Source organism: Ursus arctos, unplaced genomic scaffold (assembly GCF_023065955.2).
Source record: "Ursus arctos isolate Adak ecotype North America unplaced genomic scaffold, UrsArc2.0 scaffold_14, whole genome shotgun sequence".
Classification (NCBI taxonomy): Eukaryota; Metazoa; Chordata; class Mammalia; order Carnivora; family Ursidae; genus Ursus; species Ursus arctos.
Genome location: NW_026622808.1, coordinates 32,244,025 through 32,265,362, shown reverse-complemented (window position 1 = coordinate 32,265,362; position 21,338 = coordinate 32,244,025). Strand labels below are relative to the sequence as shown.

The 21,338-nt window shown below is 39.2% G+C and overlaps 1 protein-coding gene and 1 long non-coding RNA gene across 2 annotated transcripts in view; both read left to right on the top strand.

Annotated features, from left to right (window-relative positions):
* The window catches only part of PRKAR2A (protein kinase cAMP-dependent type II regulatory subunit alpha), a 94,395-nt gene that overhangs the window by 43,981 nt on the left and 29,076 nt on the right, over positions 1–21,338 (top strand). Inside the window, exons 2-4 of the mRNA XM_026500788.4 lie at positions 6,497–6,532; positions 15,953–16,005; positions 18,951–19,034. Coding sequence (XP_026356573.1) covers positions 6,497–6,532; positions 15,953–16,005; positions 18,951–19,034 — 173 coding nt within the window. The remainder of the gene's footprint in view (positions 1–6,496; positions 6,533–15,952; positions 16,006–18,950; positions 19,035–21,338) is intronic.
* Positions 7,145–12,367, top strand: LOC130543657 (uncharacterized). Its single transcript, XR_008959156.1, has 2 exons — positions 7,145–9,073; positions 9,351–12,367. It is a non-coding gene; the product is annotated as an uncharacterized LOC130543657 (long non-coding RNA).

The following is a 21,338-nucleotide window of genomic DNA, read 5'->3' as shown; positions in this document are numbered from 1 at the left end:
CTGAGAGCATGGGCTATGAAGCTAAAGCTGCCTGCCACCGAACCTGGTTCCACCTTTGTTAGTAGAGTGAGTTATTTAACCTTGTCTTTGATTCTTTTTCTGTTAAGTATTACCTCATAAGGTTTGTGTGAGAATTAAGTGACTTGATACCCATAAAGTATTTAGGCCAGATCCTGGCACATAAATGTTAGATATTTTATTCCATGTCCACAATTTCCAGCATTCTTTGTCATCTTGATAGGCTAAATTTGCTTTGGTTTCTGTATTGTTTAGGATTAGGTTTGTGAGTGACAGAAAATCTAAAATGATAGCACTTAAATGAAGCCTGAAGTATAGCAGCCCAGGGTCAGTAGGACAGGGAGCTTCAGGAAGTTGTCAGGGAGCCAGATTATCCTATCTTGCTACTCTGCAAGCCTATTCCTACTCTTTTTTAGAGTTAAAAGTCAAAAGAGGGGCGCCTGGGTGGCTCAGTCAGTTGAGCATCTGCCTTCAGGTCAGGTCATGATTCTGGGGTCCTGGGATCAAGCCCCACATTGGGCTCCCTGCTCAGTGGGGAGCCTGCTTCTCCCTCTCCTCCCTCTGCAGCTCCCCCTGCTTGTACTCGCTCTCTCTCTCTCTGTCAAATAAATAAGTCTTTTTTTTAAAGTCAAAAAATAGAAAGAGGATCAGTAATGTAATTGTTATTTGGAAATTTGAAGTAAATCTCAGGAGAAATAGCTGAAAGAATTGATGTGGTTGCCTCTGGGGAGCAGGAATTGGGAATAGAGAGATGGATTGAAGGACGACTGTGTTTTGCTGATACTGTTTTCTTAGTTATAGTTTTATAGTACTATTTGGCTTTTTAAAATTTGTGATATGTAATAGTTTGATCAAAGACAAAATTGTTAGAAAATCAGGATTATGTCATACTGTGCCTGTGCAACTTTTTTCACATAACAGTGTATCTTGAAAATCTCCCTGTCAGTTCACATTGGTGTGTTGCATCCATTTTAATGACTACCTAGAGGTTTGTAGTCTAGCCAAACCAATGTTTCCTTCATTTCTTCTTTAGACAATTTTCCTTTCATTTCCTTTCCTCTTCTTTCCTTTCCCCTTTCCTTTCCTTTCCTTTCCTTTCTTTTCCTTTCCCAGCTGTTATATACAATACTGTGGTGATTGTGTTATATATATTCCTAACTGTTGCTTGGTTAAAGGGTGTTCACATTTAAAATTTTGACAGAAACTGCCAAATTGTCTTCCAGAATTTTAAGATCATTCTGATAACTGGGGAATAGATTTCACGACCCTGTGGAGTAGGACTGGTAGTTGGAGGACACATTGGAGGCTGTTGTGGGTCATCAGGCAAGAAATGATGTACTTCAGGCTAGGATAACAGTGGAGTTGGAGAAAGACTGATGTAAGAAATAAAGTGGGAGGGAAAACAGATGGAGTTGTTGTGTGAGTAATAAAAGAAAGAAAAAAGTCAGTGATGATTCAGGTGGACCACTGACATCAATTAGTGTTACCACATGAGATGGGGGGGCGCCTGGGTGGCTCAGTCGTTAAGCGTCTGCCTTCGGCTCAGGGCGTGATCCCGGCGTTCCCAGATCGAGCCCCACATCAGGCTCCTCTGCTGCAGGCCTGCTTCTTCCTCTCCTACTCCCCCTGCTTATGTTCCCCCTCTCGCTGGCTGTCTCTATCTCTGTCAAATAAATAAATAAAATCTTAAAAAAAAAAACAGAGTAATCACATGAGATGAACCTTACTTGTCATGGCCAGACCAGATGACTTCATAGATACTTTACAACTCTGACATTTTATGATTTTGGGATCTATGACAGCACCCTTATTTATAGGTTGAATGATATCTTTCTGCTCCTCCCCAGCTGGAAGAGAAAGAAAATGCATACAAATAACCAGCTTATTACTTCTGAATATTGCCCTGCCATAGGATAGCTTCCAAAATGGCCCTTGCTCACCTCTTCACCCTCATCTCTGTGCTCTTGTCTTCGCATTGCTCATGCCATACATAACCCTTTCGTTTCCTGAAATCACACGTTTACTCAACTCCCAGCCCAACCATGCTGCTAACATCCTACCCGCTCAGCTCTTTAAGTTCAGTGTGCCTCCTGTTTGCCTTTCCAACAGTTGTAGAATGTTGTGTCCTCCTGAATTTTGCCTTGCCTTAGTTATGCTTGGATTATGATGTCCAGGTTTTTATTCCATGTCCTGTTACATTCATAATGAAGATTCTACTATCTTACTGATCACATGTTTGAACTTAAAGTAGAGACTTTTGGGGTGCCTGGGTGGTGCAGTTGGTTGAGCCACTGGCTTTTGGTCTCAGCTCAGATCCTGACCTCAGGGTCGTGAGATCAAGCCTCATGTTGGGTTCTGCACTCAGCACAGAGTCTGCTTCAGATTCTCTCTCCCTCTGTCCTTCCTGCTTCTGCTCTCTCTCTCTCTCAAACAAATAAGTAAATCTTTAAAAAATAATAAAATGGGAGAGACTTTTGGAAATGTTTTTGATTTCTCCAGCATGATCTTAATGTTATTCACCACATAAAATATCCTACATGTTCCAAGAGAACATGATTTTCAGGGCACATCAGCATTTAGGAATTCCTTTCATCAGGAATCATGAATTTTAGTTTCCACTGAGATGGCATTAATGTTTTTGAGGCACATGTTTTCAGACCAGGTTACATTTTAAGTCTTCTTATCCCATCAGTATTTGTTTATAATGAAAATCGGAGAACATTTGAGGCAGTGTTTTCTGTTGGAAGATTTTCTTATACCTATGCTAGTTGAATATTTTGTCTGATCCATATAAAGTCTGATGTGATCTGTTTTTTTTTTTTAAGATTTTATTTATTTATTTGACAGAGAGAGACAGCCAGCGAGAGAGGGAACACAAGCAGGGGGAGTGGGAGAGGAAGAAGCAGGCTCCCACCGGAAGAGCCTGATGTGGGGCTCGATCCCATAACTCCAGGATCATGCCCCGAGCCGAAGGCAGACGCTTAATGACTGAGCCATCCAGGCGCCCCTGATGTGATCTGTTTTGAGCTCTCTATAAACAGTGGTGAAATTAGAATAAGGTGGTCTCTTTGCTATAATTGCGGATAGCATTCTCTGGATGCCTTGTCAATGTACCTTGCTCTAACAGCTGCTGTTTCTTCTGGCCCCGTAAAACCTTAGAAGACATGTACTAATTTAAAATTAAATTGCACACAAGTTTAACAGGTGGCATGTTCATCCTTTCATTCATTCAAGCTAAAGACCTTAAGACCCTTGTTTTCAATTATGTTTTCCAGTGCAAGTCAAGTTTTTTTACACATTTGAACTCTTTTCATAGAAATAGAGAATGCTTCAGAAATTTAAAAAACATTTTGTCTTTTTTGCATGATATATGAAAATAGTGATTTTAAGTTTGCATTTATTTGTTTGTTTGTTTATCTATTGGGGTGGGGGGAGAGAGTGCGCACAAGCAGGGGGAGCAGCAGGCGGAAGGAGAAGCAGGCTCCCCACTGAGCAAGGAGCCCAATGCGGGACTCGATCCCAGGACCCCAGAATCATGACCTGAGCCGAAGGCAGACACTTCACCAACTGAGCCACCCAGGTGTCCTGATATTCTTATTTTGAACCACCCTTGGACTCCTGGGATAAATCCCACTTGGTCATGGTGTATAATCACTTTAATATGTTGCCAGGTTTTGTGTGCTAGTATATTTTTGAGGATTTTTGTGTCTATATTCATAATGAATATTTTCTTTACTTGAAGTGTCTTTGTCTAGCTTTGGTGTCAGGGTAATGCTGGCCTCATAAAATGAGTTAGAAGTGTTCTCTTATCTTTGATTTTTTGGATGAGTATGGGAAGGATTGGTGTTAATTCTTTAGATGTTTAGTAGAATTTACAATGAAAACGTCTGATCCTGGGCTTTTCTTTGTTAAGAGATTTTTGATTACCAGTTTCATCCCTCTATTTGTTATAAATTGTTGAGATTTTTCTTTCTTCTTGAGTAAGTTTCAGAAGTTTGTGTATTTCCAGGAATTTGTCTATTTCATGTTTCATCTAGGTTATCCAATTTGTTGACATACTGTTTTTCATAGTATTCTCTTATAATCCTTTTTATTTCTGTGTATTCCATTGTAATGTCCCCACTTTAATTTTAGTAATTCGAATCTTCTTTTTTCTTAGTCAGTCTAGCTAACAGTTTGCTGATTTTCTTGATCTTTTCAAAGAACCAACTTTTCGTTTCAGTGATTTTTTTTCTATGCTCTATTTTATAATTTCTCTCCACTCTGAATTTCCTTATTTCTTCTGCTTTAGGATTTAGTTTGTCCTTTTTTTCTACTTCCTTAAAGTGTACAATTAGCTTATTAATTTGAGACTTTTTTTCTTTTTAAATCTAGACATTTATAGCTATAAACTTCCCTCTAGCACTACTTTCCGTCCATCCCATAAGTTTTGGTATATTGTGTTTTTGTTTTCATTCATCTCAAGATATTTTCTAATTTCCCTTTGATTTGCATCTATACATTTGAATCAATATAATTGTAGTAAGTTGTTGGTAATGATGTTTTACAGTGATTTTTTTTCAGCATTTTTAGATTTTATATACCCAGACAGGGTACCTTGCATCATAGTTTTTAAAATTTCAATGTGTTATTTTTTTCTTAGAAGTTCCAAATTTTTAAAAAGTCTTCCTGTTTTGGTTTGTTTTGTTTTGGTTGTATCTTATTCCTTTATTTATGGTTTTGATTCCTGTTTTTATGTCTTTATTTTAAACATTCTGTTCTCATTTTATAATAGTTCTTAATCTTAATATCTAACCCTTTGTTTGAGATATTCCCTGATAGCACCCATGCTAAATTGTTTCATTGTATGTTTGATAGTTTTAAGTTGTATACTAATGTTTAGTGGGATTTTTATTATGGAAATGTCATGAGGCCTGGGTTGTGGGTGTAAGTTGGTGTACATTTCATCTGTCTACCTGAGTGACAGGAACATGTGTTTTAAATAATCAAAGGAAACTCCTACATCCCTCAAGCTAGAATGCAAGCTTCCTAAACTAGGAGTCTTTGTTTTATTTACCAGTGTCTTCCAAATCGTGTACTACAGTGCATGCCATTTACTAGGCACCCTACCTGTATTTGTTGATTGCATTTGTGTCTTCGTTTGCTGGTGGGTGGATTAATTTTGACAGATCCATAGTTTTTTGGTTTTGTTTTTTTGTTTTTGGTTTTTTTTTTTTGGCAGAGCCACAGTTTCATTGAAGAAGTAGGAAGGGACTATTCTGTCAATAATGGCTGGAGTTCTCTTTTGAATTTTCACCTCTTTGTTGCTAACATGACTTTTACCCCATGCTGTGAAAAAAGAATTGTCTCCGTCCTGGGTCTGTTTTATTTCAGAGGCCTCACATTAGTTGAGTTTGGCTCTCTGAGCCATCTTCAGTTTGTTTTTCACTAATCTTCAAGTTTATCTTTTTATGGTGGGTGAGAAGGCATATTTTACATATTTTTTTAAATAAAAATAATCAGATTAAGCTCTGAAGGTTAAAACCCACTCGGGGTGCCTGGCTGGTTCAGTCGGTGGAGCACATGACTCTTGATCTCAGAGTCATGAGTTCAAAACCCACATTGGGTGGAGTTTAGTTAAAAAAATAAATAAAATCTTTAAAAAAACATTGTATTCATGATATAGTTTAGTAATGAGAATTTAGATAATCGTCAAATATAAGGAATGATAGGTGAAAAGTAGAAGAGATTAGCAAAGGGAAAATGTATGTGATTTTTTTTCAACCTAAAGACATTTTTCTGATTAATACACTGAGTGTGGATGTACTGAAGGAGAATATAACTTAATGGTTAATTTCTTTTTCATTTTAGTGTAATGCTTATTAAAGTATTTTAAAATGAAATTTAAATGCTGTTATCCAGCAGGTTTTGGGATTATCTTTGAAAAATATTAAAGAAGAAAATTAACTATTTAATATCATAACATTACCAATAAATTTAGTAGATGTCTTATTCATTTGATATGATACAAATTAGGTGGAACATGAATGTAAACAGAAATAAAATTGCCACCTTCAGTACATTAAAGTTATAAAGAGCTTGTTTTCAAAGACGTAAGTTCTTCCTTATATTGCCTTGTGTGATCATGTTTAACTACTGTCTGTGGTTGATTATAGAAGAGTATGAATTGCTCCAACATTTGGTATTAAGGTGCTTTTAGTTCTGTTGTTAAAAATGGGGTCATGTGGGGTGCCTGGGTGGCGCAGTCGTTAAGCGTCTGCCTTTGGCTCAGGGCGTGATCCTGGCGTTATGGGATCGAGCCCCACATCAGGCTCCTCCGCTAGGAGCCTGTTTCTTCCTCTCCCACTCCCCCTGCTTGTGTTCCCTCTCTCACTAGCTGTCTCTCTCTGTCAAATAAATAGATAAAATCTTAAAAAAAAAAAAAAAAGGGTCATGTGCCATAATGATGACTAAATGTTGCTTCTTCTTTGTTTTATAGTTCCAATTCCTGGCAGATTTGATCGGCGAGTATCAGGTATGTATTCTCTTTCATAACATACTGCTAAAATGCTGTTTCAAGATGGGATTATTTTAAATAAAAATAAACTGATCTTTTAAATAAAAAGGTAAGTTAGTAGCATTATAGAACATTATAAAACTTACCTGTAATTCCTTCATTCTGTTTCATTTTGAGTTCTGAGAATATATGTACATATTTGTCTCATTAATGTCATTAAAATTTTTTCTTGTTCATAATTATGGCTTCTAAAAGCTGCCTTTTTTTCAGCACTTCCATACATCACCCAGTGCTCATCACAAGTATACTCCTTAATCCCCATCACTTGTTTAACCCATCCCCCACCCACCTCCCCTCTCGTAACCATCATCTTCTCTGTAGTTAAGAGTCTGTTTCTTGGTTTGCCTCTCTCTTTTCCCCCCCCTTTGCTCATTTGTTTTGTTTCTTAAATTCCACATATGAGTGAGATCATGTGGTATTTGTCTTTCTCTGACTGACTTATTTCACTTAGCATTATATTCTCTAGCTCCATCCATATAATTGCAAATGTCAAGATTTCGTTCTTTTTTATGACTAATATTCAATTACCCCCCCCCACATTTTCTTTATCCATTCATTAGTTGATGGACACTTGGGCTTTTTCCATGATTTGGTTATTGTAGATAATACTGCTATAAATATCAGAGTGTATGTATCGCTTTGAATTAGTATTCTTGTATTTTTTGGATAAATACCTAGTAGTGTGATTGCTGGGTCATAGGGTAGTTCTATTTTTAACTTTTTGAGGAACGTCCATACTGTTTTCCAGGGTGGCTGCACCAGTCTGCATTCGCACCAACAGTGCAAAAGGGTTCTTCTTTCTCTGCATCCTCGCCAGCACCTGCTGTTTCTTGTGTTGTTGATTGTAGCCATTCTGACAGGTGTGAGGTGGTATCTCATTGTGGTTTTGATTTGCATTTCCCTGATGACGAGTGATGCTGAGCATCTTTTCATGTGTCTGTTGGCCATCTGGATGTCTTCTTTGGAAAAATGGCTATTCATAAAAACTACTTTTCATATTATTAGTATTTCTGGTATTCTAAAATATGCTGTGTTAACTACTTGCATACATTGTTGACCCACTAAAACTATTCCCTCAATTATGGTGCTGGGTAGCATTCTCTGGTCAGAGACTGAGCATTGCCTGCGTTTTTTCCTGTGTATTGCTTTCCAGAGTCAGTCTACACAATAGGCTGCAGGGAGAAAGACACCCTACAAAGGCTTCTCTTCCACCACCATCTCACTGACATAGACGGTTCCTACTACTTTAATTTAGATCTAAAATAGTGCTTCAGATTGTTTTATTTGGTACTCCTTTGATTACTAACAAAGATGAATGTTTTCCAAATATGAAAAATCTATTTTTATTTTCCTATATGGGACTAATTTGGTAATATTTTTCTCTATTATGATCCAGATTATTTCTTTAATAAGTTTAAGTAAATTTCTATCATGATTTTTAAACTTTTGAAATTTTTAAAAAAGATTTATTTATTTGAGAGAAAGAGAGAGAACATGAGCAGGGGGAGGGACAGAGGGAGAAGGGAGAGAATCCCAAGCAGACTATGGTGAGTACGGAGCCAGATGGAGGGCTTGATCTCATGACCCTGAGATCAGGACCTGAGCTGAAACCAAGAGTCAGATGTTCAACTGACTGAGCCACCCAAGTGCCCCACCTTTTGAAATTTTTAATGAAAAATTTTCCTGGTTCATTGTGCTACTTAGTTGAATTTTGCTATTTTTTTTATTGACTCAAAAATTTTAATATGTGACTGGTTCCGTGAACACTACCTGGCACATAGCAAGCACTCACTAAATATTTATTGAATATATATATACGTATATATATATTCTTTTTTTTAATAATTGCTCTTAAACTGAGAAGGTCCCCCCTTTTTTTTAATAAAGCTGATAAGTATATTTTCTGGAAGTTTCCTTACAATTAAAATGTTTGACTTTTGGATACATCTAGAGTTTATTTGACTGTACAGTGGGGACGTTAATGTGTTTCAAAATTGCTATGGGAGCTATATGTATCACATCATTCTTTCATATCCCCTCATTCTGGGACGGTTTCTTGATTTTAAATTGTCACATGACCTAATATGTAGTGAGACTAGGAATCCCTTTTCTATCCCTCTGTCCTTTTCTTTGAGAAAATCTGCTCATTTATGTCTCAGAAAGCCTTTGGTAAGGTTGTACACCAAAGTCTGTTGAAAGGAGATGGAAAAAAATGTCCTTATGTGTAGAGAGACATTACAGAGCAGAAATAGAGTGGAGATTAAGGTTGGTACGAGATCCATGAGCTATTATCTTCCATTTTTGTTCGTCCTTGCCCTATACCCCCCTTTCCCCAAATGATTAGTAATATCCCTTGACATCTGTAGGACAGATCTGGGAGATGGAGAGTACAGTGACATCCTGTCCAGAGGTCACGCATAGTGTTCACGAATTGCTGCTTGAGCTTCTGTCGGTGTTGTTCAGGCCTTGAACTCTGTGGAGAGCTCAGACAAGTACATGGTATTATCCCTCCTCCTCAGATTTTACAGTCTTATTGAAGATTTAAAACTTTTTAATATTATTCAAATGTTAAGTTAAAATAAAAGCTTCTTTAAAGAATCCAAAATGATTATGCAGGAGAGAAAATAGCCTGTAGGAACAGCTTATGTTTTTTTAATCGAGACTATGTGCTAGGTGCACAATTTTAAGGTCTCTCTAAATGCCTCCCTTGTGTCATTGAACATAATCCTCACATTAACCCTATGAAGTACATGCCATCATTATCCCCACTGTATAGATGCAGAAACTGAGGACAAAGCGGAAGTCAAGTCACTTGGAACAGTCAAGGCAATAATGTGCCCAAAGGTAGCGTATGTCCTAAGTACTACCCTTCCTATCTCTAAGGACCCTTTCTTATTACCCTCTGGACCTCTTGGTCAGTTTTCATATAAATCCCCTAAATTCTCAGCCTGTACACTCTTCCCTCTCCAGCCTTTCATCTTCTGGATCTAGCTGAAGCTTGGCTTACCCTGCAGGCTTCTCAAATGGTGATTCTTCTTTTCCACCTTTCTTGTAACATGGACAGGAGACGGGTAAATGTTTCTATACTCCTTAGTGCTTCCAGACTATTCTCTCTCCCTCCTCCCTACAACCCTCACCTTCAAACCTCACATCATTATATTCTGTCAGCCACTTTCCCTCCTTGTTTTAGTTATCTAATAATCCAAGGGCTGTATTCTTATTTCCATATAGATGATTCTTTCAATGTCTTGCACTTCCATTCCTTGACCTCTTGTCTTCCACCCTACTTCAGCCACTCACCCCCAAGGTCATACTCTGGAATGACAAGCATTACAACTCTTTTTTTTTTTTTTTTTTTTTAGGAGTGGGGCAGAGTGGGGGAGAGAGAGAATCTTAAGCTGACACAGGGCTTGATCTCATGACTCCAAGATCATGACCTGAGCTGAAATCAAGAGTCAGATGCTTAACCACTTGAGCCACCCAGGCACCCCAAGCATTACATTTCTTCATACTCAAACAGTGATCCTAATCTCCCACCACCTGCTGTCGCCTGGGCTCTTTTGCTGTCCCGCTCCAACCCTGACAACTTGATTTTCCTTTTTGTTCCTCACTTCATCTGTTACTAACCTTAAATTCCTTGATCAGCGATTATAACCATTCTGTGGCTCATACCCTCAATTTCCTTTTTCCTTTTTACTTGCTTGGCTAAACTATATTCTGTTTAAGGCCAGCTGTCCACTTAATTCTGCCTCTGCACCACAGCAGTACTTGATTGAACGAAAATACACAGCCCTGTTGACTGATCTTACTTTCAGTACGTGATCGTTCACTACTAGTAGGCTCTGGATGCCAGCAGTCACACTGTGTCTCCGTTCTTCTTTCAGTCTCCTGTTCTCCCAGACAAGCCTTCATACCTTCTTTTCTCCCAAAACCTGCACCTCCTCCTTAGTCCTCATCCCTGGCAGATGATTTTGTTCTTAATTAAGAAAATAGAAGCAACAGATGATAGTTTCCATAGACTCCCACCACCACATCTATCCTTCCTTACCTGCCTATAAGTCCAGTGTCTACCTGTACACTAGTTCATCCCTTCATCCTTCCTGCAGTTACCTCCTCTTTATCCTGCATGCTCTTTATCCTTCAATGGGATTATTCTTATCAGTAGAGAAACAGCATTGACTTCCACTTCTTAAAAAATAAAATAAAACTTTTTTTAAAGATTTTATTTATTTGACAGAGAGAGCGCGAGAGGGAACACAAGCAGGGAGAGTGGGAGAGGGAGAAGCAGGCTGCTCGCCGAGCAGGGAGCCCGATGTGGGGCTCAGTCCCAGGACCCTGGGATCATGACCTGAGCCTAAGGCAGACGCTTAACAGCTGAGCTACCCAGGTGCCCCTAAAATAAAACTTCTTTAAACCACTCTTCCCTCTCCAGCCACCACCCTTTTTTTCTCCATATCTTTATAGCAAATTCCTTGAAGGAGTTGTCCATATTTGTTGTATCTAGTTTCTCTTCTTCTATTCTCTCTTGAGTCCTAGACCTAATCAGACTTTTGCTCATGCACATGCATTCTCTCTCTCAAATGAATAAATAAAATCTTTTTAAAAAGAGATTTATTTATTTATTTGAGGGGGGTCAGGGGGAGAGGGAGAATCTCAAGCAGACTCCCCACTGAGTGTGGAGCTGTTGTGGGACTCAATCTCAGGACCCTGAGATCATGACCTGCGCCAAAATCAAGAGTCAGGTGCTTAACTGACTGAGCCATCCAGGTGCCCCGCAGCCCAGTGTTGTAAATGTCTCCTCCTGTCGTTAACCTTTTACATGATTTGAGTATCGTTATGCCCTCTTACTCTTGAAGAGACAGACCTAGGATCTGGGACACAGAGAAATAGTGAATGAGTGGTGGGTGGATCCCAGCCCAGACCCCAGTAGCTGTAGAGATGAGCTCTTCCCCCAAAGCAATGGAATTGAAAAGCTGTGCCTTCCAAGTTTAAGTTCTAGCAGAACAGTCCTATATCTATCATGTGATAAATTCATTAAATGAAGAGAGTTCATAAATTCTTTAACGGCAGCTTTCTTGAAATAGTCCTAAAGTAGTATTAACTGTCTCTGAGTTTGAAATGTTAGTCTGATTCTGTTAATTAAAAAACTTCACCCCCAGAAAACCCTTTCTTTTATTAAATACATGTTGAAGCTTCAAAGCATTTTAATCAGAAATTTGTGTGTTGACATCATGCTACATCTGGGCAGGGAGCGTCTGACTCTGGTGATGACTGTGACCAGTCAGTCAGTAGAGTCTGCCGAGAATCTGGTGCCACGGTAGTCACTCATGTCTGCACAGTAGGTGCTCTTCCTTCCCCAGGGGTCGCTGCCTTTGAAGGCTTGCATGCTTATAATGGACTGAAGTACTGATGTTTGTCTTACTATCCTTTCACAGTATTCAGTATTTTTTCCACCAGTGGCTATCTTCAGGTGAAATATTACCAAGCATTACTGAAAATAATTGAGAAAACCCAGTGTTACATACTGAATTGTGTCCCCCTCAAATTCCTGTGTGAGGCCTAAGCCCAATATGACTGTATTTGGAGAAAGGGCCTTTAAAAAAAAAAAGAGGCAGTTAAGGTTAAATGAGGTTATAAGGGTGGAGCCCTAATCCAATAGGCTTGGTTTCCTTATAAGAAGAGGAAGAGATACCCGGAGTGCAGAGTGCGCCACAGAGACAAAGGGCCATGTGAGGACACAGTGAGAGGACAGCCACCCGTGAGCCAAGTGAAGAGGCCCCAGGAGAAACAAAATGTGCCAGTTCCTTGACCTTGAACTTCCATCCTCCAGAACTGTGAGAAAATAGATTTCTGTTCTTTATGTCACTCAGCCTGGTATTTTGTTATGGCAGCCCAAGTTGACTAATACACACAGGCTTGAGTCAGCTCTTCATGGGAGCTAGCAGGAGAGCTTAGAGCCTCGGGCTGTGACCGGGATCTGTGCTCATTTCTTTGTAGAAATGAAAACGTTTTCTCTCACCAGCACATTTTAATGATTCACATTTCTGGGGGCGCCTGGCTGACTCAGTGGAGTGTGCAACTCGTGATCTCAGGGTTGTGAGTTTAAGCCCCACGTTAGGTGTAGAAATCACTTAAAAATAAAATCTTTAAAAAGATGATTTACATTTCTGGATGACAGAAGCATCAATTAAAACTTAGAAGAAGAAATTGTGCTGGATAGTCTCTTGTCACTTTGTGCAGTTTCATCTTGCTGACCAGTGACATCTGCTGGAGAACTGTGGCAATACAAATTCCCGGGAACAAGGGATTGTGCTCTTTCAGTCTTCATTTTCGGTGGGTCTTAAGCTTCTTGTGACACTTAGTGTTGTTCTGGAGGCTTCATAGGGGATCACACAGACTCTGGGGCAACAATCACATAAACAGTTAAAAATCGGTTTTTATATGAAAGATGAGAAGAGTGATCTGGGATCAAGACCAGGAAGAAGTTAAGGAGGTTGGATGGAAACGGAAAAAGCGAAGGGAGGTGAGTCTGGAGTTCAAAAAAAAAGGGAAAAAAAAAAAAAGGGAAAAAAAAGTTTCAAAACCAGTTTTGAAAAATAAAATAATGCTTTTCTATAAATAGAAACATTAATAATAAGTTAACTGGAAATAACTATTTTTGTTTAAATCACAGTGCTGTACCTTAAGACTTGAAGACTGTAACATCTGCCTCAGTTATGTTAATGTCTAAAAACATAAAAGTGAGGGGCACCTGGGTGGCTCATTTGGTTAAGCATATGACTTGATTTTGGCTCAGGTCATGATCTCAGGCTCGTGCTCAGCGTGGAGTCGTCTTGAGATTCTCCCCACCCCCCGCCCCCACTTGCTCAGGCGCACATGCATATGCTCTCTGTCTCTCAAAATAAATAAATAAAATCTTTTTTAAGGAAAGATCTTTGAGTCTTTTTTAAAAAATAAAGATATAAAAACAAGCTAAGTCATTAAAGTACTTTCCTTTAAAATCAAAGGAAAAGCAAGCCTGGTGATAGGCCGGCCCAAGACTGCGTCATTATCAGTAAAATCCTGTCAGTCTCAACCCTGCAGGCTTATTATTTTAAACTTTTTAAATGAGAATTTTCATACATATGCAGAAGTAGAGAAAGTTATTATAATAATACTCATGTACCCATCTGTCTCCAAAGTGAGGGTTGTTTTTTTTTTTAAAGATTTTTATTTATTTATTTGATAGAGACACAGCAAGAGAGGGAACACAAGCAGGGGGAGTGGGAGAGGAAGAAGCAGGCTCCCAGCGGAGGAGCCTGATGTGGGGCTCGATCCCAGGGATGCAGGATCAGGCCCTGAGCTGAAGGCAGATGCTCAACGACTGAGCCACCCAGGCGCCCCCAAACTGAGGGTTTTTAAATGCATTTTTCTAAGAAGACACTTTGAGTTCCTGGACCAAGGAGTAGCAACTGGAGTACACCGAATAAAGGTCAGCTAGGAGACTCTTTCTGAAGTAGAATTTGATGTATTCATTGGGTAAGAGGTGAAGGAAGAAAGTCATGACGAGTTGCCAGTTTCTGGCTTAGAAAACTGGGCTGCTTATGACAACGTTAATCAAAAGCACAGAGAACCAAGAGGCTTGCAGTTTAACAGTGTCTGCCCTCGGTGCGGCTTCCTCAGATTTCCTACCGAAATACCTATGAAGATGCAAAAAGTGGCAGCAGTAATGTCTGGAAACTCAGGAAGGTGTGTGTCTTTTTTTTTTTTTTTTTGATATTTTATTTGTTTATTTATTTGAGAGAGAGCCAGAGAGCACAGGGGGAGCATCAGAGGGAGAGGGAGAGGAAGAAGCAGGCTCCCTGCTGAGCAGGGAGGGAGGTGTGTGTCTTAATCTTTAGGACAGATCTGGGATAAATGTAGCTGACCTCATCTTTGGAATCAGGAATGACTTGGAGAAAGTTAATGAGTCCTTATCTACATTCTGTTGTCCCTTTCCTGGCTCGGCTACCCAAAGCCTGTACCAGCCAGGGACTAGGACCCTCCTGCAGAACGTCACCTGATGCTGGTTTAGGGACCAGAATGGTTATTTGTCCTCTTAACTCCCTTCTCCCTAATTTTTCTCTGTGTAAGGATATTGGATCCCTGTTGGACAGGCAGAGTAGTGATGGCATTACAGTACAAGAGGTGTGGCCCACACTAGAGTACTGCAGGCTAGGCAGGGAAGGGACTCCTTACTACATGACATACCATTTCTCAGGTATTCCGTGAGTTCAGAGAATCAGTAGAAATGGGAAGCTGGGATGCAGCTAGACCAAGGCTGCAGTGAGTAAATGTGTCTAAGAAACCAGGGGTTAAATCGAGAGCAGTGTGTATCAGTTTGTTTCCTAGTTGTTAGCCATCACACAAATGCATTGAGTGTAGGGTCAAGAACCATTTGCGTTCCTTGCCTGCTGACTTCCTGGTTCATCCTGCTTTTGTTTCCCTTTGGGAAAAAAATAGGTAAAAAAACTTTTGCATATATACTCATATTTATATATTTATTTTCCCCTCTTCTTAGCTCTCCTTCTTTCTCACAGAGGTCCTTTCTTATGGAAGGGATAGCACACTTCATATATTCTTCACCTTGCTTTTTTTCCCCTAGAACTCACTTTTAGCTGGTGGAGATCTTCCTCGTTCTTTCTTATAGCATATTATTCAGATAGTTAGTTATGTCATATTTTTTGGGTAGTTCTATCATTTCTGATATTTTGCTATTACAAACAAATGTTCAGTGAATATTTTCTGAATCTTTGAATTACAACAGAGACAAGTCCTGCAGGCAGCCAGCACAACAAACACAGGCTACCTACAAAAAAATCAAGTTGATTTTAGATTTATATAATATATTGTACCCAGAAAAAGACTGACACACAGTATTCATTTTGTTTAAAATTCGTTCTTATTTTTAAGTCATTCATATGAATGACTTAATGAAAAGAATGATGTTGAGTGATTTGAATTGATTCTTTTCATAATTATTCCATATCCATATCCATGTGTTTATATTGCATATGTTGTACTCTCTGGTTTTCCACCTCTGCTTAAAAATTCAGCAGAAGACAGCACCTCCTTGCTTGTCCTTGCCACCACCATGAGATCTACTCTATGATATATTTTACCAACTCTCTCCTATTTGGGACTACCAATCCCTAGAAAGCTGGCATTTTAGCACCTAATAGAATTCCTGGCATGAGTAGGTACTTAATATATTTATTAATTGACAAAAAGCCTTTAAAAATCATTACAGCTTTAGAAAACAGTGAATAACAGGAAACTATGTTCACTTCCTATTTTTCCAGTAAAAGTACACATCTGTTTTATTCACTTTTCTCTTTATGTTTTTCTCTCCAAATTTAGTCTGTGCTGAGACCTACAACCCTGATGAGGAAGAGGAAGATACTGACCCAAGGGTAAGAACTGCTGCAAAGGCCTTAGGTAGAATTGTTTTATTCCCCACTCACTCCCCTCCTCCTCTACATCATCCTGATAATTAAAGTAAATACAAATTAACATCTCAACAAGATGCTACTTTTTTTATCTACCAGATTGACAAATATTAAGAAGAATGAAAGCAGGGGCGCCTGGGTGGCACAGCCGTTAAGCGTCTGCCTTGGGCTCAGGGCGTGATCCCGGAGTTCTGGGATCGAGCCCCACATCAGGCTCCTCCACTATGAGCCTGCTTCTTCCTCTCCCACTCCCCCTGCTTGTGTTCCCTCTGTCTCTGGCTGTCTCTATCTCTGTCAAATAAACAAATAAATAAAATCTTTAAAACAAAAAAAAAGAAGAATGAAAGCAGGACTGGTTGAGGTTATGGTAAGATGGGGTGCCTAGCTGTAGCTGTCAAAGCCTTAAACATAGTCAAGCCAACTGACTCAGCAGTTACCTGAAGGAGAATTCATCCCTAACAAGTAGCTGGATCTTTCCCAAGGATGTATAAACAGAGATCATTGCAGTGTTATCATAGTAAAAAATGAGAACAATGCCCCCAAATAGGGGATTACTAGGGGCTAAGTTATGGTACATTCAAATTAAGAGAATCTGCAGCCATTTTCTAAAATAAAAAATAATTTTAAAAAATATTTATCTGGGGCATCTAGCTGACTCAGTCGGAAGAGCATGTAACATTTAATCTTGGGGTCATGAGTTCAAGCCCCATGTTGGGTGTAGAGATTACTTAAAAAAGTAAATAAACCTTAAAATACATATGCGCGCGCACGCACACACACACACACACATATATACATATATATTTATCCATCTGTGTAGTATTTATTAGTACAAAGAATTATTTCTGGATGGATATATCCCAGATGTTAACAGTGGTTGTGGCAGGACTACAGTTCACTTTTGGTCTTTTCTTAAAAACTCAGATTTTTTAAAACTTTTGTACAATTACCAAATTGTTTTTATAAAAGCATATCTGAACCACCATTTTTAAAAGATTGATGTTATAAAAGAAGCTTTAATAATCTTTCAAGTATGCCTTAAAATGAGCAGCAAGGTTTCTGAAAGATTTCTGAAGTATTCTAATAATAAAATGCTACCATTGTGTGAATATAATAGATATGTAAATTTAAAAATTTATTCTGGATATTATAAAATTCTTGATGACTTTTAAAAGTTAAAGCAGTTTAACAGTTTTTTGGGAGGGGCACCTGGGTGGCTCAGTCAGCTAAGCGTCTCTTGATTTCAGCTCAGGCCATGATCTCAGAATCATGAGATGGAGTCCTGCATTGGGCTCCATGCTCAGCGTGGAGGTAGCTTGGGATTCTCTCTCTCCTCCTCCCTCTACCCCTCCCCCACCAAAAAATTTAAAGCATTTTTTTACTAACTTTTTAATATCCCAAATTTAAAATACTTAATACTTTTGACATCTGTTATTTCTCATCAGATTAAGAAATGTACTTTTTTTTAGTACTTAGGTCTCTAAGTTATAACAGCAACACTAAGCACTAATTATTTTTTTTAGTTCAATGAACATTTATTTAATATCAGTAATAATAATAACAGTTTTTTAGCACCCACTAAATACCAGGTACTGTTTTAAATACTGCATGTATTCTTTAATCCTCTGACAACTCTAATTTAGTAGATACCACCACCGCTACTACTAAACTGTTAATGTTTGAACTCCAGCATGTACAGCCATTATTTACTTGCCGTCTCCACTTAGATTTCAATAGGCAACTCATGACGAATGTGAGCTCCTGATTATTTCCCTTTAAACATTCTTCTCCACCCACAGTCTTCCCCAGCTCAACTCATGGCAGCTCCATCCTCCCAAGGGCTCAGGTCCAAAACTTGAGGATCACCCTTAGCTCCTACATTCAGTTTTCCAACAAATCTGATGGGCTTAGTCTTTGAAACATATCCAGCATTCTACTCCTTCTCAACACCTCATGGCTACCACCCCGGTCCTGACCACCACCATCTGGCACTGGAATAATCACAGGAGTCTCTTGGCTTCCACTCTTGCTTCCTTCCCTCGAGGCTGTTCTTCACTTAGTAACCAGTGTGAGCCTTTTAAAAACATTAATCAGATCTTTTTCATTCCTCTGTCAGAACCTTCAAATTGCCCCCAGGTGGCTAGGGAAAAGTTGTAGTTCTGTGACCTACAGTGCTCTCTGTGGTTTGGGCATTACCCTCACCTAACCGCCCGACTTGGTCTCTTCCTGATCTTTTACCCTTGCTCTGCATGAGTCATACCTATTTCTTGGTTCTTTCTCAGACATGCTCCTCACCTACCACAAGGCCTTGTTTTCACTTACTGTTCCCTCCGCTTGAGGTGCTCTTGCTGTAGAGATGTCCACATGACTCACTCCCTCAGGTCATCCTCATTGCCTTGAGAGCTTCACACAAATGTCACCTTCTCAGTGAGTCCTCATCTGCCCACTCCATGCACACTTTTTTATCACCCTTCCCTAACTTATTTTTCTCTTTAGCCTTGTCACTCTCTAACATATTTTACAGATTTATTGGATGAGAGCAGGTGTTTTTATCCGTGCATTCTCTCTGTCCCTAGAGTTGGAACAGTGCCTGGCACCTAGTAGATGCTTAGTATCTGTTGAATGAGCAAATCGATAGCCTTTCGCTTTACAGATGAGGACGCTGAGGCTCCCAGGGGGTAACTGACTTGCCTGCCAGTCACACACAGTCAGTGAGTGGCCCCAGGGTGAGTGCTCTGTCACATTGCCCCTCCATGGTCAAGGCACTGCTTGGTGTTTGTATAGAATTAAAGTCATAATAAACATGCTCTTAATTTTCCCCACTTTTTAGGAGAAAGAAATTTACTGATCTGTAAAGTCAGATTTTAAAATGGAATAAAATATGTCTGTGCTTTCATTTGGATTGGCAGGTGATTCACCCTAAAACTGATCAACAGAGATGCAGACTTCAGGAAGCTTGCAAAGATATTCTCCTCTTCAAAAATCTTGATCAGGTAACATTGGTTTTTAAAAATATTTTTGTCTTTTAGCTTTTCTCCTGTTTGTCATTTAAACAATTTTTGTCATCTTAGCCTCAGCCATATGAGGCATAAAACTTTAGATTCATCTTACTTATAAATGTTTGCATTGTGTTGCCTGTCATAACTCATAATGAGCTTTTCAGATGACTTCTAGTATTTCTCTGAATTGCTTTCGTACTTCCTCCACGAAAACAGCATCTGAGAACCATACAGTTTGGTCATGTTGAAAGGAAATGTTCAGGTTTGCATGACCCTGACTTAGTTTGGAGGGTCTGAATTTATGCTGCAGAGTAATTTCTCCAAAGATGCTAGTTATGGAGTTCTCTTCTCTGGTAGCAGTTAACCCATTGGAGGTGTGTGACTTCTCAGGCCTGAGATGTGGAGCACCTCTTGTGATTACTTCTCAGCAAAGACCTCAGACCTGGGGAGTGGTGTGTGTCTGCAGGGCTCTGGTACAGGATCTATGCTTGGTCCTGTCTTCCCTCCCTTGGTGGAGATAGAGAGCAGAGGCTACCTCATGAGGACAGAGAATCTTCGGATTTCATTACTTCTCTACTTTGAGGGCCACATGCTGAAGCTGCATGAGTGGCTGAGGTACTGGGCCTCCTGGAGAGTCCTAGAATGTGCAGAGACAAGAAGGATGGGATTAGAATTCCCCTACTACCCAGATCCTGCAAATAAGTCTTTTAATGACATCCTCACAACCATCCCTTGTATCTGTAAACCAGTCTGTTTGGTAGCTGTGTGGTTAAAAGAATAGCCAGAACTTTAGTCAGCTTTATTAGTCTCAGGCTGAATAAAACAAGGACCATGACCTCAAGGAGAGGCTGGTTGTGAGAAATACTGGTCTGTGTCTCCTGTTTTCCCTAGAAGATCCATCTGTATCAATGGAAAGAAGAGTTGCTTTTACCTACTGAACAAAACCCCTTGTAAATTTTATATCATCAGATGTTCTAAAGGAAGTTGCTACGTCAATCTAATATTCAGAGTTTTTTTTAGTGTTGAAGACAACCATTTTACCGTTTTATTTAAAACTAAAATGTCAGATGTAATTATTTTTTTCTAACATTTTTGTCATGAAAATACTCAAATACAACAAAGTTGAAAGACTTCTCTGGAACACACATTATCCACTGCATTGATTCTACGATTAACATTTTACTGTGCTTGCTATGTTATATACCATCTACCCATCTTTCAGCAAAGGGGTTGGTAAACTTTTTCTTAAAGAACTAGGTAGTAAATATGCCTGTCACAACTACTCAACTCTGTTATTGTAGCAGGAAAGCAGCCACAGACAATACATAAATGAAAGGGTGCCACTGTGTTCCAGTAAAACATTATTTACAAGAACAGGCAGCGTTTGTTGGCCCCTGCATTAACCCATCTTACTTTTTTGGGTTCGTTTCAGAATAAGTTGCAGATATCATTGTACCTTCCTTTAAATACTTTGGCGTGCATATCATGGAACTAGAGTTCAATATTTGTTTATAGTCTTTTGATAGAAAGTTTGTATACAATGAAATGCCTAAGTTTTAAGTGCGTTCACTGAGGTTTGAGAACTGTATACACTTGGGTAACCCAAATTCCCTAACAAGTTGTGGAACATTGCCACCACCCCAAAAAATTCCCTTGTGCCCCCTTGTGATCAATTCTGGCCCCCCTTCTCTCAGAGGCAACTACTATTTTTTATTTATTCTACAATAAATTAATTTTGCCTCTCCTAGGATTTCATATAAACGGAATCATACAATATGAACTCTTTTGTGTGAGACTTCCTTCACTCAGCACAGTTTTTGAGGTTCATCCCTGTTGCATGTATCAGTAGTTCAGTTCTTTTCCTTTTTCACTTTTTATTTGGAATTAGTTTTAAACTGACAAGAAAGCTGCAGAAATAGTACAGAGTTCCCATATACCCTTCATCCAGCTTCCCCTGGTATTAACATCTTACCATAACCATAGGGCAATGAGCAAAACCAGGAAATTAACATTGTTACAATACTATTAGTTAAACTACAAACCTTATTGGGATTTCACCAGTTTTCTCACTTATGGTTTTCTTTTTTTTCTCGTTAAGGATCCAATCCAGAATCCCACATCACATTTCATTCTTCTTTCTCTTCAGTCTGTCATGGTTTTCAGTCCTTTCTGGTCTTTCATAATCTTGACACTTTGAAGAATACTGGTTTGTTGTTTTATAGAATGTACCTCACTTGGATTTGTCCGACGTCTCTTCATGACTGGAATATGGCTATACATTCTTGGCCTGACTGCTAC